Source organism: Panulirus ornatus, chromosome 34 (assembly GCF_036320965.1).
Source record: "Panulirus ornatus isolate Po-2019 chromosome 34, ASM3632096v1, whole genome shotgun sequence".
In the NCBI taxonomy this organism is placed as follows: Eukaryota; Metazoa; Arthropoda; class Malacostraca; order Decapoda; family Palinuridae; genus Panulirus; species Panulirus ornatus.
Window position 1 is genome coordinate 962,406 of NC_092257.1, and position 18,524 is coordinate 980,929.

General features: G+C 40.1%; 1 protein-coding gene across 2 annotated transcripts in view; it reads left to right on the forward strand.

Moving 5' to 3' along the window:
• The window catches only part of LOC139759735 (peroxisomal membrane protein PMP34-like), a 42,260-nt gene extending 24,027 nt beyond the window's left edge, over positions 1-18,233 (forward strand). The window contains exons 4-7 of one of the 2 annotated variants that reach the window (XM_071682140.1): positions 14,674-14,819; positions 15,011-15,130; positions 17,369-17,616; positions 18,028-18,233. In XM_071682140.1, coding sequence (XP_071538241.1) covers positions 14,674-14,819; positions 15,011-15,130; positions 17,369-17,616; positions 18,028-18,099 — 586 coding nt within the window. In that variant the 3' untranslated portion in view covers positions 18,100-18,233. The remainder of the gene's footprint in view (positions 1-14,673; positions 14,820-15,010; positions 15,131-17,368; positions 17,617-18,027) is intronic. The other variant, XM_071682141.1, reaches the window with a different exon arrangement.
• Positions 18,234-18,524: the final 291 nt, after the last annotated feature.

Genomic DNA, 18,524 nt, shown 5'->3' on the forward strand with positions numbered 1-18,524 from the left:
CCACACTCTTTTTATTACCACACATCTCTCTTACCCTTTCATTACTTACTCGATCAAACCACCTCACACCACATATTGTCCTCAAACATCTCATTTCCAACACATCCACCCTCATCCACACAACTCTATATCCCACACCTCGCAACCATATAACATTGTTGGATCCACTATTCCTTCAAACATACCCATTTTTGCTTTCCGAAATAATGTTCTTGCCTTCCACACATTTTTCAACGCTCCCAGAACTTTCGCCCCCTCCCCCACCTTGTGACTCACTTCCGCTTCCATGGTTCCATCCGCTGCCAAATCCACTCCCAGATATTAAAAACACTTCACTTCCTTCAGTTTTTCTCCATTCAAACTTACCTCCCAAATGACTTGTCCCTTGAACCCTACTGTACCTAATAACCTTGCTCTTATTCACATTTACTCTCAGCTTTCTTCTTTCACACACTGTACCAAACTCAGTCACCAGCTTCTGCAGTTTCTCACCCGAATCAGCCACTAGTGCTGTATCATCAGCGAACAGCTGACTCACTTCCCAAGCCCTCTCATCCACAACAGACTGCATACTTGCCCCTCTCTCCAAAACTCTTGCATTCACCTCCCTAAGAACCCCATCCATAAACAAATTAAACAACCATAGAGACATCACATACCCCTGCCGCAAACCTACATTCACTGAGAAACAATCACTTTTCACTGCTTCTAGCAACTTTCCTCCCGCACCATATATCCTTAATACCTTCCACAGAGCATCTCTATCAACTCTATCATATGCCTTCTCCAGATCCATAAATGCTACATATGAATCCATTTGCTTTTCTAAGTATTTCTCACATACATTCTTCAAAGCAGACACCTTATCCACACATCCTCTACCACTTCTGAAACCACACTCCTCTTCCCCAATCCAATGCTCTGTACATACTTTCACCCTCTCCATCAATAGTCTCCCATATAATTTCCCAGGAATACTCAACAGACTTATACCTCTGTAATTTGAGCACTCACCTTTATCCCCTTTGCCTTTTTACAATGGCACTGTGCATGCATTCTGCCAATCCTCACCATGAGTCATACATACATTAAATATCCTTACCAACCAGTTAGCAACACAGTTACCCCCTTTTTTAACAAATTCCACTGCAGTACCATCCTAACCTTATGTTTTGCTGGCTTTCATCTTCTGCAAAGCTTTTACTACCTCTTTTCTGTTTACCAAATCATTCCCCGTAACCCTCTCACTTCATACACCACCTCGACCAAAACGCCCTATATCTGCCTCTCTTATCATCAAACTCATTCAACAAACCTTCAAAATACTCACTCCATCTCCTCTCACATAACCACTACTTGTTATTACCTCCTCATTAGCCCCCTTCACCGATGTTCCCATTTGTTCTCTTGTCTTACACACTTTAATTACCTCCTTCCAAAACATCTTTTTATTCTCAATAAAATTTAATGATACTCTCTCATCCCAACTTTCATTTGCCCTCTTTTTCACCTCTTGCACCTTTCTCTTGACCTCCTGCCTCTTTCTTTTATACATCTCCCAGTCATTTGCACTATTTCCCTGCAAAACTCATCCAAATGCCTCTCTCTTCTCTTTCACTAAAAATCTTACTTCTTCATCCCACCACTCACTACCCTTTCTAAACACCTCCCACGATTCTCATGCCACAAGCATCTTTTGTGCAAGCCATCACTGCTTCCCTAAATACATCCCATTCCTCCCCCACTCCCCTTACATCCCTTGCTCTCACCTTTTTCCATTCTGCACTCAGTCTCTCCCACTACTTCCTCACACAAGTCTCCTTCCCAAGCTCACTTACTTTCACTACTCTCTTCACCCCAACATTCTTTCTTCTTTTCTGCAAACCTCTACAAATCTTCTCCTTTGCCTCCACAAGATTATGATCAGACATCCCTCCAGTTGCACCTCTCAGCACATTAACATCCAAAAGTCTCTTTTTCGTGCACCTATCAATTAACATGTAATCCAATAATGCTCTCTGGCCATCTCTCCTGCTCACATACGTATACTTATGTAAATCTCTCTTTTTAAACCAGGCATTCCCAGTCACAAGTCCTTTTTCAGCACACAAAGCTACAAGCTCTTCACCATTTCCATTTACAACACTGAACACTCCATGTACACCATTTATTCCCTCAACTGCCACATTACTCACCTTTGCATTCAAATTACCCATCACTATAATCCGATCTCATGCATCAAAACTACTAACACACTCACTCAGCTGCTCCCAAAACACTTGCCTCTCATGATCTTTCTTCTTATGCCCAGGTGCATATGCACCAATAATCACCCATCTCTCCATCCACTCAGTTTTACCCATATCAATCAAGAGTTTAGTTTCTTACACTCTGTCACATACTCCCACCACTCCTGTTTCAGGAGTAGTGCTACTCCTTCCCTTGTTTTTGTCCTCTCAGCAACCCCTGACTTTACTCCCAAAACATCCCCAAACCACTCTTCCCCTTTACACTTGAGCTTCGTTTCACTCAGAGCTAAAACATCCAGGTTCCTTTCTTGAAACATACTACCTATCTCTCCTTTTTTCTCATCTTGGTTACATCCACACATTCAGACACCCCAATCTGAGCCTTCTAGGAGGATGAGGACTCATCGCATGACTCCTTCTGTTTCCCGTTTTAGAAAGTTAAAATACAAGGAGGGGAGGGTTTCTAGCCCCCTGCTCCCATCCCCTTTAGTTGCCTTCTACGACACGTGAGGAATGCATGGGAAGTATTCTTTCTCCCCTATCCCCAGGGGATATATTCATATTTGCCATTTCCTGTGTTAGCAAGGTAGTGTTAAGAATAGAGGAATGATCAAGCCTTTGAGGAAAAAAAATCCTCACTTGGCCCCCTTCTCTGCTCCTTTTGGAAAAGTGAAACTGAAAGGGAGGATTTCCAGCTCCCTGCTCCCACCTCTTTTAGTTGCCTTCAACAGCATGCAGGGAATATGTGGGAAGCATGATGGAGTGAGTATTTTGAAGGGTTATTAAACGTGTTTGATAATACAGTGGCAGATGTAGGGTGTTTAGGTCTGGGCCATATGCAAAGAGAGAGTCAGGGAGTGTGGTTTGGTGAAGAGAGGAGAGGTGGTTAAAGCCTTGCAGAAGATGAAATCTGGCAAAGTGGCAGGATTGAATGGTATTGCAGTTGAATTTGTTAAGAAAGAGGGTGACTGTGTTGTTAATTTGTTGGTAAGGATATTCATTGTATGTATGGATCATGGTGAAGTGCCTGAGGATTGGCAGAATGCATGTGTTGTGCCAAAGGGGGTAAAGGTGAGTGTTCAAACTACAGAGGCATAAGTTTGTTGAGTATGTCTGGAATATTATATGGGAGGGTATTGATTAAAAGGGTGAAGGCATGTGCAGAGCAACAGACTGAGGAGCAGTGTGGCTTCAAAAGTGGTAGAGCTTGTGAGGATCAGATGTTTGCTTTGAAGAATTTGTGTAAGAAATACTTAGAAAAACAGATGGTTTTGTATGTGGCTCTTATGGATCTGGTAAAGGCATATGATAGGGTTGATAGAGATGCTTTGTGGAAGGTCTTAATAATATATGGTATGGGTAGTAAGCTGCTTGAAGCAGAGAAATTTTTATCAAGGGTGTTAGGCATATGTACTAGTAGGAAGAGGAGAGTGATTGGTTCCTTGTGAAGGTTGGTTTTCAGCAAGGGTGTGTGATGTCATCATGGTTGTTTAATTTGTTTATGGTTGGGGTGGTAAGGGAGGTAAATGCAAGAGTTTTGGAGAGAGGGGCGAGTGTGCAGTCTGTTGAGGATTAGAGGGCCTAGGAAGTGTCAGTTGAGTTGTTGTTCACCAGTGATACAGCTATAGTGGCTGATTTGAGTGAGAAACTGCAGAAGTTGTTGACTGAGTGTGGAAGAGTGTGTGAAAGGAGAAAGCTGAGAGTAAATGTGAATAAAAGCAGGTTTATTAGGTTCAGGAGAGTTGAGGGCCAAGTTAGTTGTGGTGTAAGTTTAAATGGAGAAAAATTGGAAGTGAAGTGATGTAGATATTTGGGAGTGAACTTGGCAATGAATGGAATCATGGAAGCCTAAGTGACTCATAGGGTGGAGAGGGGATGAATGTTCTTGGAGTGATGAAGAATATGTGGAAAGAGAGAACGTTACCTCAGAGAGCAAAAATAGGTATGTTTGAAGGAATTGTAGCTCAAACAGTATAATATGGTTGTAAGCCCTGGGCTATAGATAGGGTTGTGTGAAGGGTGGAATTGTTAGAAATGAAATATTTAAGGACAGTATGTGGTGTGAAGTGGTTTGATTAAGTAATAAAAGGGTAAGAGATGTGTAGTAATAAAAAGTATAGTTGAGAGAGCAGAAGAGGGTGTGTTGAAATGGTTTGGACACATGGAGAGAAAGAGTGAGGAAAGGTTGACAAAAAGGATATATGTGTCAGAAATGAAGGAAATAAGAAGTGGGAGACTTAAATGGAGGTGGAATGATGGAGTGGGAAAGATTTTGAGCAATTGGGGCCTGAACATGCAGGAAGAAGAAAGGCGTACATGGAATAGAGTGAATTGGAACAATGTGGTTTACTGGTGTCAACGTGCCATCAGTGGACTGAACCAGGTCATGTGAAATGTCTGGGGTAAACCATGGAAAGGTCTGTGGAGCCTGGATGTGGATAGGGAGCTGTGGTTACAGTGCATTACACATGACACCTAGAGAATGCATGTAAGCGGATGTGGCCTTTCTTCATATGTTCCTGGTGCTACCTTGCTGTCACAGGGGGTGGCAATGCTGTTTCCTGTGGAGTGGGGTGGCGATGCTGTTTCCTATGGAGTGGGGTGGTGCTGGGAATGGATGTTGACAAACATTTATGAATATATGTGCCTATGTGTATGAGAGTGATTGGGTCTCTCTTCGTCTGTTTCCTGGTGCTACCTCGCTAACACAGGAAACAGTACTGATCAAGTATAATAAATTTAAGATATATTTGTGTGTGTGTGTGTGTGTATACATATAAATAACAGAAGTTCTGTATAAACTTACACATCCTTAAAGGTGCAGTATGTTGGCATGTGGTTTTTTACTTAATTTGTTGTATAATAATTTATTGTTTTGAGCTTTATACAACAAGCTTTTGGCACTCACAGTTTTAATGCCCTTAACATTGCTGCCTTTTGCTCTTTCCTGTCGATCTTAAAAGTGAGGACTTTACTCATGGATAAGCTGAAAAAAATGAAAAGTTATTTTACAATATTTTAAGATGAAGCAGGTAAGTGTTAATAGATTTGAAAACTCATAAAATGCAAGATAAAGGCAAGGCACCATCAGGAAATAATGATGTAAACTTAGAAAGCTAACCATAGCTCAAAAAATTTCAGTAAAGTAGAAAAAGAATAGGATGTTTCAGAAGAGGTGGTGTGCATAGTGAGAGGGTTAGGGAGAATGATTTGGTAAACAGAGAAGAGGTAGTAAAAGCTTTCCAGAAGATGAAAGCGGGCAAGGCAGCGGGTTTGGATGGTATTGCAGTGGAATTTATTAAAAAAGGGGGTGACTGTGTTGTTGACTGGTTGGTAAGGTTATTTAATGTGTGTATGAATCATGGTGAGGTGCCTGAGGATTGGCAGAATGCTTGCATAGTGCCATTGTACAAAGGCAAAGGGGATAAAAGTGAGTGCTCAAATTACAGAGGTATAAGTTTGTTGAGATTCCTGGTAAATTATATGGGAGGGTATTGAATGAGAGGGTGAAGGCATTTACAGAGCATCAGATTGGGGAAGAGCAGTGTGGTTTCAGAAGTGGTAGAGGATGTGTGGATCAGGTGTTTGCTTTGAAGAATGTATGTGAGAAATACTTAGAAAAGCAAATGGATTTGTATGTAGCATTTATGGATCTGGAGAAGGCCTATGATAGAGTTGATAGAGATGCTCTGTGGAAGGTATTAAGAATATATGGTATGGGAGGCAAGTTGTTAGAAGCAGTGAAAAGTTTTTATCAAGGATGTAAGGCATGTGTGTGAGTGGGAAGAGAGGAAAGTGATTGGTTCTCAGTGAATGTTGGTTTGCGGCAGGGATGCGTGATGTCTCCATGGTTGTTTAATTTGTTTATGGATGGGGTTGTCAGGGAGGTGAATGCAAGAGTTTTGGAGAGAGGGGCGAGTATTCAGTCTGTTGTGGATGAGAGAGCTTGGGAAGTGAGTCAGTTGTTGTTTGCTGATGATACAGCGCTGGTGGCTGATTCAGATGAGAAACTGCAGAAGCTGGTGACTGAGTTTGGTAAAGTTTGTGAAAGAAGAAAGCTGAGGGTAAATGTGAATAAGAGCAAGGTTATTAGGTACATTAGGGTTGAGGGTCAAGTCAATTGGGAGGTAAGTTTGAATGGAGATAAACTGGAGGAAGTGAAGTGTTTTAGATATCTGGGAGTGGATTTGGCAGCAAATGGAACCATAGAAGTGAAAGTGAGTCACAGGGTGGGGGAGGAGGCGAAAGTTCTGGGAGCATTGAAAAATGTGTGGAAGGTGAGAACATTATCTTGGAAAGCAAAAATGGGTATGTTTGAAGGAATAGTGGTTCCAACAATGTTATTTGGTTAATAGGTGTGGGCTATAGATAGAGTTGTGCGCAGGAGGGTGGATGTGTTGGAAATGAGATGTTTGAGGACAATATGTTGTGTGAGGTGGTTTGATCAAGTAAGCAATGAAAGGGTAAGAAGATTGTGCTAACAAAATGAGTGTGGTTGAGAGAGCAGAGGAGGGTGTTTTGAAATGGTTTGGTCACATGGATGGTTGAGAGGGCAGAGGAGGGTGTTTTGAAATGGTTTGGTCACATGGAGAGAATGAGTGAGGAAAGATTGACAAAGAGGATATATGTGTCAGAGGTGGAGGGAACAAGAAGTGGGAGACCAAATTGGAGGTGGAAAGAAGGGGTGAAAAAGACTGAGCAATCGGGGCCTGAACATGCAGGAAGGTGAAGGTGAATTGGAACGATGTGGTATACCGGATTTGACATGTTGTCAGTGGATTGAACCAGGGCATGTGAAGCGTCTGGGGTAAACCATGGAAAGTTTTGTGGAGCCTGGATGTGGAAAGGGAACTGTAATTTTGGTGCATTATACATGACAGCTAGAGACTGAGTGTGAAGGAATGTGGCCTTTGTTGTCTTTACCTAGTGCTACCTCACGCACATGTGGGGTAGGGGGTTGTCATTTCATATGTGGTGGGGTGGTGATGGGAATGAATAAAGGCAGCAAGTATGAATTATGTACATGTGTATATGTCTGTGTATGTATACATATGTATATGTTGAAATGTGTAGGTATGTATATGTGCATGTGTGAATGTGTATGTATATACATGTGTATGTGGGTGGGTTGGGCCATTCTTTCGTCTGTTTCCTTGCGCTACCTCGCTGATGCGGGAGACAGCGACAAAGTATAACAAATATATAAATATAATAGAAGAATATAGACACGGGTGACCCTAGCAATTCCTTTCATTATCTGTCTCTCTTCCTCTGCTTCCATATTTTTTATTTTCTATCTCAGTATTTCTAACATGAAAATATATTGATATATATATTTCAAATGAATATAGTTTGAGTTCAGCATGATACTTTGAGTAGTAATTTTTCTCCTTTAACCAACGTGTTTAACATCTTTATTAGTGCTTTGTTAGCGAGATAAAATTATTTAGGTTTGCTCTTTGAAAGCTTCTTGTTTTGTAAGTTTCAGGAATTAATTTGATGGACCAAATCATGTAGAGCAAATTTTTTAAAATATCAACTATAACTTTACACAGGAGCTGAACTACTAGTATATCATGCTATTCGTTTAATGATTTCTAAGCCTCATAGGAAAGTAAGGGATGAATGGGTTCTGTATCCTTATATAAGCTGCATTTGAATGGCACAAATGCAGCTTATGTAAGGATACAGAACCCATTCAACAGAATAAATACATATGCCCATCCTCTTTTAATTTCATATTTGCAGTTTAAAATGTATGTATGCATCTTCAGTGCTGACTTATGTCAGCCAGCAGATAGTGCCATTACACCTGATATCCCTTACATAAGTAATATTGCTTTTTCCGGATCAGAATGCAGAATGCATGAAGATTTCTTTATAGTGTCAAAGAGAGCTTGCTTTTGTTTAGCATGAAATAGGGAAAGCATTGGATTGCTTTATGCTTTTGGTGTGTAGATACAGATGGACAGGTTTTGCCTTTTTTATCTTGTTTTTTTCATATAGCTTGGATATTGCGGCACCCTGTCTATCTGTGTTAATACTTCTTTAACTTTCTTCCTTTTTCTTTTAAACTATTCGCCATTTCCCACATTAGCGAGGTAGCGTTAAGAACAGAGGACTGGGCCTTTTTTTGGAATATCCTCACCTGGCCCCCTCTGTTCCTTCTTTTTGGAAAAAAAAAAAAGAAACGAGAGGGGAGGATTTCCAGCCCCCCGCTCCCTCCCCTTTTAGTCGCCTTCTACGACACGCAGGGAATACGTGGGAAGTATTCTTAATCCCCTATCCCCAGGGATACTTCTTTAACTATGATGGTAAATTCATATATCATGTGAGTGCTGTTTATTGCCATCTCAAAATTCATGTCGTTTCTTTCTAGCATAAAAACAGAACTGAAAAAACTTGTTCAGAATTATTGCTATGCTTTTATCATCCACAATTGGTTCCCATCCTCATTTACTCCTATTCCACTCCCTATGTTTCTTAATATTCAGTGAAGGGCGCAAATGGGGAGGTGATAACAAGTAGTGGTGATGTGAGAAGGAGATGGAGTGAGTATTTTGAAGGTTTGTTGAATGTGTTTGATGATAGAGTGGCAGATATAGGTGGTGTGCAAAGTGAGAGGGTTAGGGAAAATGATTTGGTAAACAGAGAAGAGGTAGTAAAAGCTTTGCGGAAGATGAAAGCCGGCAAGGCAGCAGGTTTGGATGGTATTGCAGTGGAATTTATTAAAAAAGGGGGTGACTGTATTGTTGACTGGTTGGTAAGGTTATTTAATGTATGTATGACTCATGGTGAGGTGCATGAGGATTGGCGGAATGCTTGCATAGTGCCATTGTACAAAGGCAAAGGGGATAAGAGTGAGTGCTCAAATTACAGAGGTATAAGTTTGTTGAGTATTCCTGGTAAATTATATGGGAGGGTACTGATTGAGAGGGTGAAGGCATGTACAGAGCATCAGATTGGGGAAGAGCAGTGTGGTTTCAGAAGTGGTAGAGGATGTGTGGATCAGGTGTTTGCTTTGAAGAATGTATGTGAGAAATACTTAGAAAAGCAAATGGATTTGTATGTAGCATTTATGGATCTGGAGAAGGCATATGATAGAGTTGATAGAGATGCTCTGTGGAAGGTATTAAGAATATATGGTGTGGGAGGCAAGTTGTTAGAAGCAGTGAAAAGTTTTTATTGAGGATGTAAGGCATGTGTACGTGTAGGAAGAGAGGAAAGTGATTGGTTCTCAGTGAATGTAGGTTTGCGGCAGGGGTGTGTGATGTCTCCATGGTTGTTTAATTTGTTTATGGATGGGGTTTTTAGGGAGGTGAATGCAAGAGTTTTGGAAAGAGGGGCAAGTATGAAGTCTGTTGTGGATGAGAGAGCTTGGGAAGTGAGTCAGTTGTTGTTCGCTGATGATACAGCGCTGGTGGCTGAATCATGTGAGAAACTGCAGAAGCTGGTGACTGAGTTTGGTAAAGTGTGTGAAAGAACTAAGCTGAGAGTATATGTGAATAAGAGCAAGGTTATTAGGCACAGTAGGGTTGAGGGAGGTAAGTTTGAACGGAGAAAAACTGGAGGAAGTGAAGTGTTATAGAAATCTGGGAGTGAATTTGGCAGCCGATGGAACCATGGAAGCGGAAGTGAATCGTAGGGTGGGGGAGGGGGCGAAAATTCTGGGAGCATTAAAGCATGCGTGGAAGTTGAGAACATTATCTTGGAAAACAAAAATGGGTATGTTTGAAGGAATAGTGGTTCCAACAATGTTATATGGTTGTGAAGCGTAGGCTATGGATAGAGTTGTGTCGAGGAGAGTGGATGAGCTGGAAATGAGATGTTTGAGGACAATATGTGGTGTGAGGTGGTTTGATCAAGTAAGTAATAATAGGGTAAGAGAGATGTGTGGTAATAAAAAGAGTGTGGTTGAGAGAGCAAAAGACAGTGTTTTGAAATGGTTTGGTCACATGGAGAGAATGAGTGAGGAAAGATTGACCAAGAGGATATATGTGTCAGAGGTGGAGGGAACGAGGAGAAGTGGGAGACCAAATTGGAGGTGGAAAGATGGAGTGAAATAGATTTTGAGTGATCGGGGCCTGAACATACAGGAGGGGGAAAGGCATGCAAGGAATAGAGTGAATTGGAATGATGTGGTATAACTATTCCTTCAAACATACCCATTTTTGCTTTCCAAGATAATGTTCTCAACATTCTTCAATGCTCCCAGAACTTTTGCCCCCTCCCCTACCCTATGATTCACCTCTGCTTCCATGGTTCCATCCTCTGCCAAATCCACTCCCAGATATTTAAAACACTTCACTTCCTCCAGTTTTTCTCCATTCAAACTTACCTCCTAATTGACTTGTCCCTCAACCCTAATGTACCTAATAACCTTGCTCTTATTCACATTTGCTCTCAGCTTTCTTCTTTCACACTACCAAATTCAGTCACCAGCTTCTGCAGTTTCTCACCCGAATCAGCCACTAGCACTGTATCATCAGTGAACAATAACTGACTCACTTCCCAAGCTCTCTCATCCACAACAGACTGCATACTTGCCCCTCTTTCCAAAACTCTTGCATTCACCTCCCTAACAACCCCATCCATAAATAAATTAAACAACCATGGAGACATCACACCCCCTGCCGCAAACAAACATTCACTGAGAACCAGTCACTTTCCTCTCTTCCTACATGTACACTTGCCTTACATCCTCGATAAAATCTTTTCACTGCTTCTAACACCTTGCCTCCCACACCATATATTCTTAATACCTTCCACAGAGCATCTCTATCAACTCTATCATATGCCTTCTCCAGATCCATAAATGCTACATACAAATCCATTTGCTTTTCTAAGTATTTCTCACATACATTCTTCAAAGCAAACACCTGATCCACACATCCTCTACCACTTCTGAAACCACAATATATATATATATATATATATATATAGAGAGAGAGAGAGAGAGAGAGAGAGAGAGAGAGAGAGAGAGAGAGAGGCTTTTGGATGATTTTTGCAGGGAAATAATGCAAATGAGTGGGAGATGTATAAAAGAAAGAGGCAGGAGGTCAAGAGAAAGGTGCAAGCAGTGAAAAAGAGGGCAAATGAGAGTTGGAGTGAGAGAGTATCAGTAAATTTTAGGGAGAATAAAAAGATGTTTTGGAAGGGGGTAAATAAAGTGCATAAGACAAGGGAACAAATGGCAACTTCATTGAAGGGGGCTAATGGGGAGGTGATAACAAGTAGTGGTGATGTGAGAAGGAGATGGAGTGAGTATTTTGAAAATTTGTTGAATGTGTTTGATGATAGAGTGGCAGATATTGGGTGTTCTGGTCGAGGTGGTGTGCAAAGTGAGAGGGTTGGGGAAAATGATTTGGTAAACAGAGAAGAGGTAGTAAAAGTTTTGCAGAAGATGAAAGCTGGCAAGGCAGCGGGTTTGGATGGTATTGCAGTGGAATTTATTAAAAAAGGCGGTGACTGATTTGTTGACTGGTTGGTAAGGTTATTTAATGTATGTATGATTCATGGTGAAGTGCCTGAGGATTGGCGGAATGCTTGCATAGTGCCATTGTACAAAGGCAAAGGGGACAAAGGTGAGTGCTCAAATTACAGAGGTATAAGTTTGTTGAGTATTCCTGGGAAATTATATGGGAGGGTATTGATTGAGATGGTGAAGGCATGTACAGAGCATCAGATTAGGGAAGAGCAGCGTGGTTTCAGAAGTGGTAGAGGATGTGTGGATCAGGTGTTTGCTTTGAAGAATGTATGTGAGAAATACTTAGAAAAGCAAATGGATTTGTATGTAGCATTTATGAATCTGGAGAAGGCCTATGATAAAGTTGATAGAGGTACCTCGCTCTGTGGAAGTTATTAAGAATATATGGTGTGGGAGGCAAGTTGTTAGAAGCAGTGAAAAGTTTTTATGGAGGATGTAAGGCATGTGTACGTGTAGGAAGAGAGGAAAGTGATTGGTTCTCAGTGAATTTAGGTTTGCGGCAGGGGTGTGTGTGATGTCTCCATGGTTGTTTAATTTGTTTATGGATGGGGTTGTTAGGGAGGTGAATGCAAGAGTTTTGGAAAGAGGGGCAAGTATGCAGTCTGTTGTGGATGAGAGAGCTTGGGAAGTGAGTCAGTTGTTGTTTGCTGATGATACAGCGCTGGTGGCTGATTCATGTGAAAAACTGCAGAAGCTGGTGACTGAGTTTGGTAAAGTGTGTGAAAGAAGAAAGTTGAGAGTAAATGTGAATAAGAGCAAGGTTATTAGGTACAGAAGGGTTGAGGGTCAAGTCAATTGGGAGGTAAGTTTGAATGGAGAAAAACTGGAGGAAGTGAAATGTTTTAAATATGTGGGAGTGGATTTGGCAGCGGATAGAACCATGGAAGCGGAAGTGAATCATAGGGTGGGGGAGGGGGCGAAAATTCTGGGAGCCTTCAAGAATGTGTGGAAGTCGAGAACATTATCTCGGAAAGCAAAAATGGGTATGTTTGAAGGAATAGTGGTTCCAACAATGTTGTATGGTTGCGAGGCGTGTTCTATGGATAGAGTTGTGTTCAGGAGGGTGGATGTGCTGGAAATGAGATGTTTGGGGACAATATGTGGTGTGAGGTGGTTTGATCGAGTAAGTAATAATAGGGTAAGAGAGATGTCTGGTAATAAAAAGAGTGTGGTTAAGAGAGCAGAAGAGGGTGTTTTGAAATGGTTTGGTCACATGGAGAGAATGAGTGAGGCAAGATTGTCAAAGAGGATATATGTGTCAGAGGTGGAGGGAACAAGGAGAAGTGGGAGACCAAATTGGTGGTGGAAAGATGGAATGAAAAGGATTTTGAGTGATCGGGGCCTGAACATGCAGGAGGGTGAAAGGAGGGCAAGGAATAGAGTGAATTGGAGCGATGTGGTATACCGGGGTTGACGTGCTGTCAGTGGATTGAATCAGGGCATGTGAAGCGTCATGGAAAGCTGTGTAGGTATGTATATTTGCGTGTGTGGACGTATGTATATACATGTGTATGGGGGTGGGTTGGGCCATTTCTTTCGTCTGTTTCCTTGCGCTACCTCGCAAACGCTGGGAAACAGCAAAAAAAAAAAAAATATATATATATATATATATATATATATATATATATATATGTATATGTTGAGATGTATAGGTATGTATATTTGTGTGTGTGGACGTGTATGTATATACATGTGTATGTGGGTGGGTTGGGCCATTTTTTTGTCTGTTTCCTAGCGCTACCTCGCTAACGTGGGAGACAGAGACTAAGCAAAATAAGTATAAATAAATAAATAAATATGTATATATGAAATATTTTAAGATCTCTATTGCTATTACTATCGCTTGTAATGCTCACTTCGTATTCTCTCTTGGTTTGTTTGATAAGATCTTTCAGTTGCCATATGATTGTTTTGTAATATTTGGGTCTTTGTCTACACCATACAGCTCTTGCAATATCTTGGGAGTTCCAATCTGGCTTATTATTGGTTTTATTGTTTCTGTCATGCAGGAATGATGGGGCATAAACTAATACTTAAAACGCCCATAATTCCTCTGGGCAGGAATTATCAAGGGTGAGACTTTAGGATATGGCATAACCCATTGAAATCCATCCTTTTAAAGTTAGATAGTTGGAGATAATAATACTGATTTTAGGGGAGATGGTTTTGATATTTATGTCCAACCTAATCATGGTATGGTCACAAGTACCAAGATGTTCTCCAACATGAGTATTAGTTACTAAGAACTCCTGGGATGTAACAGTTAAATCAAGTGTATTAGTTTCCCTTGTTGGCTTGGTAGAGAAAATTGTTTTTGACAAAGGTGATAAGTCTAGCAGCTTCACTCTCTACACCTAAGATAGTTTGCCGCTTGATTTCTGTGAGATTAAAACCCCCAAGAATGATCGAGTCATAATCCCGTGTTGCATGTTGTTAATTCTCATGCATGATAGTGTCAGTATCTGCTGGCTGACCAGGGCATCTAAAGACAAAGTATATGTAAAGTTGCAGCATTGTGTGCTACTCTGAACATACAAGTGTTCAATAGCAGCAGTTGTTGTTGTAGTCTGAATTTCATTGGGTTTCGGCAAGATTTTATATACAATGCAGTTCCGCCTTCTGGACCATCTCTGTTCCTTACAAATAATTTGTAGTCTGGTAGAGAGAGAGAGAGAGAGAGAGAGAGAGAGAGAGAGAGAGAGAGAGAGAGAGAGAGAGAGAGCTTTTTGTGGACACTGTACATCATTTGCCAATTTGAAAAAAAAAAGGCAGCAACTTCCATCATTTTACATTCTTCATTTATTTTCTACAAGTGAGTACAAGAATGCAGGTATGTCTGCTGTGTGCATATCACAGAATGATTGGAAGGAGTATTCTGAACTTTGAATACCTGTTGTCCAACCCATATGTTATTATCATTGTTATTTTTCTTTTCAGTGTTGGCTTGTACCGTGGTCTGCTGCCTGTAATAGAGTCTTTATACTGTTCCAATTTCGTTTATTTCTACACCTTTCATGCTCTCAAAAGAATAGCTAATGAAGATAAATCAGTATTGAGAGACCTCTTTTTTGGCATGGTTGCAGGTTAGTTTAATTGCAGTAGAGGAGGTGGAAAGTTAATGATTTCATATTATTTTTCTAAAGAAACTAATTATACATGTTTATCACATCTGCATGGTATAAGTAGTTCTAGCAGCATTTATGATGGGTATCTGTACATCAATGTTTTCACTCACATGAATGTATTATGATTTTAATATAGCTTTCCATTGCAGGGTCAGTTAATGTAATGACCACAAACCCACTCTGGGTTGTGAATACCAGGTTGAAAATGCAGGGTGCCAAGTTGCAAGGTAATCAACATAATACATCACGCAGGTATAAGGGTATTGTAGGTAAGTCGAATATGACTTCAGTGAATTAGCAGGTTATGTATTATTATAGACAATAGATTTGTAGTTGGAGTAATTAGTGCTTCGATGAAAAGATTCTTTCAGAACAAATTTGTGTGGAATGTTTGACAATGATTCTGCATGGAGTACCTTCTGATGATGGGAAAAAGAAACATGAGATAAGCAGACAGACAAACATTCAGGAAGCATTTGTACAGTAAGGTAAGGTTGTGTAAGGTCATGTGGGCCAGATGGGATTTAACCCCATTGTTCACATATGTGAGACAAAGGATATTCGATTACTTATAATCAGATAGTCATTTCCCTTTTAAGGGCAATCATACCCGAGCAATTAGCATTCCTGACTACCACGCAATAGGTCCTGGGTTTGAGTCCTGGCTGTTGGAGGGCATTATGTGTTCTATGAAAGTGTGCATTCATATGCACCGTATTTGTGTGTAGTGCCAGGAAACAGATGAAGAATGGCCCATCCACTCATATACACATATAGTTATATTTAGTATTTATTATACTTAATCGCCGTCTCCCGTGTTAGCAAGGTAGTGCAAGGAAACAGACGAAAGGCCCAACTCACCCACATACACATGTCTATACATAAACACCCACACATGCACATATACATACCTATACATTTCAGCATATACATACATATACATGTGTATATATATATGTCTGTGTATGTATACGTATGTATACATTGAAATGTATATGTATGTATATGTGCGTGTGTGGGCGTTTATGTATATACATGTGTATGTGGATGAGTTGGTCCATTCCTCTTCTGTTTCCTTGCTCTACCTTGCTAACGGAGGAGACGGCGATTAAGTATGATAAATGATAAATACATTTTGTCTGTACACAGCTTTATAGCAATTTAATGGTAAAGTTTTGTCTTCTGTGCCTTTACACCTGCAAAGATAGTTTAAATAGAAATTTCAAGACAGAATAAGACATAGCTTGATTACTACTTAACAGCCTTGAGTTGATTGCCCATTTGTTCAAGACATAATGAACTTAGTACCCATATTTTACCACAGTAGAAATGTTTTTATGGTACCAAGGCCTGTGTTTTTGTATTAAATCATGGCAGATAAGAATGCTATAGTGTTTCACACGCTAAGAAGTCTAGGAAACAGCATTGCTGAAGAGCTGAAAATGATTGAGCATCACGAATATAGGGGGATTTGCTTGCATCTCATTCAAACGCAGTTTCTGATCAGGAGGTGATTCATGTGACTCTTGTTGACCTTGGAGAAATTTTGCTCTGTTTTAGTGTAGTCTTTGCTACTCTCTAAACATCTCTTGCCTTGAAGGAATAAGGTAGGTTTCCATTACACTTGTTAATATTTCATTTATTAATGTTCCTTGGAGTAATATGGGATGTAATGGAAATCAGTTTCTAATGGACCACCCTTCCACAATTTATTTGTTAGAAAGGGGATTTATTGTAGGAACAACATGGATGTAATTTAGGTACTCAAGCTATATCACTTTTGTTGCATTAAGTTGAACTATATCCAGACTCATCTGTAGTGAGTTGGCAGAGTAAGCAGTAAGGAAGTATTATGGGAATAAGAAAGAGAGAAAGAAAATATGTTTGAAAGATGGATTATTGAGGCCTTAAACAGATTTGAAGAAATATGTTTAAAAATTGGCTCAAATGGGTGTAAGGACAAGAAAATACCATAAAGTTGTGGAGGAATGATACTGAGGAAGTAATTGTTTGTTTCTAATGCACTTAAGTGTAGCGCTCTTTTCTGGAAAGAATCTTCATAGACTTATCCAATAAGCAATATATGTATAGGAATCTCTAGATATTGGTTATTATTTGTTGGTATTTGCAGAACTTTAAAGATGTGATTGATCTTTTAATTTTTTGATGGTTTGAGGACAATGTCTAAAAGTTGAATTGAGTCAGGCAGTAAGCAGATTTGCAAGAAATATTTGTTATAATAGGCTGGTTGCTCAAATGGACGTAAGTCCAAGAAAATACCATAGAGGTCTAGGGGAGGAATGACATTGACGTAGCATTTGTTTGAAAGGTTCTAATGCACTTAAATGTAGTGTGTGATACGTGGAAGAATCTTCATGGATTTGTTTGTTTAAGAATTTAGGAAGAGCTTCATGTATGTTAAGAAATCCTAGATTGGGTTATTATTTTTTGTTAGTGATACTTGTGGAATATAAAAAAATTGAATAATCCTTCAGTGTAATTTTCAGATGGTTTGGCGCATGTTGGACGAGAGGAAGGGTTGACTGGTCTGTGGTCTGGTGCCTGTTCTTCACTAATTCTTACAATCAATCCAGCCATTCAGTTCATGGCCTATGAAGCAATGAAGAATCAATTGCAGAATGTGTATGGCTCTCAACAACTTAACTCTCTGGTGGTATTTAGTGTTGGTGCAGCTGCTAAAGCTATTGCCACAATCCTCACTTATCCCATTCAGCTGGTGCAAGCCAAGCAAAGGGTAGGAGAGATTTCAGTATTTAGAGTGGTTTTCAAACATTTTAAATAAAATCATTGAGCTTATGCCCAAAAATGAGTAGAGTTACTGAAAGCTAACAGGTAATTCATATTAAATACCAATATTGCATCAAAACCTTATTGTGCAACTTATGTTTAATACTGTCCAATTAACTTGTCATTAATTTTCATAATACAGCTTGGTTAAATTTGGACATCAAAGACTTAAGATGCTTTGTGTGATAAAGACATTCCTTGGTCTGGGTAGCAAGCATTGCTTTGGAATTTCAGTGTTTCACTGCACTGGACATCAATGATAGAGTTCTTTGGTAATGATTCTACAGATGGTAGTTTGCTTAACATGCAGGGAATAAATTTATGTACAAGATATGGATTAAAAATTATCCTCTTCCAGCATGGTCACAACTATGAGGGACTACCACAGAAAGCTGGCCTTTTCTCCATTATTCTGTATATAATCAGGTAAGGTAAGGTTACAGTGAGTCAGTTGTTGTTTGCTGATGATAGAGCACTGGTGGCTGATTCGGTTCAGAAACTGCAGAAGCTGGTGACTGAGTTTGGTAAAATGTGTGAAAGAAGAAAGCTGAAAGTAAATGTGAATAAGGGTAAGGATATTAGGTTCAGTAGGGTTGAGGGACAAGTCAGTTGGGAGGTAAGTTTGAATGGAGAAAAAATGGAGGAAGTGAAGTTTTAGATACCTGGGAGTGGATTTGGCAGTGGATAGAACCATGGAAGCAGAAGTGAATCACATGGTGGGGGGGTGGTGCAAAGGTTCTGGGAGTGTTGAAGAATGTGTGGAAGGCAAGAATGTTATCTCAGAGAGCAAAAATGGGTATGTTTGAAGGAATAGTGGTTCCAACAATGTTATATAGTTGTGAGGCATGGGTGATA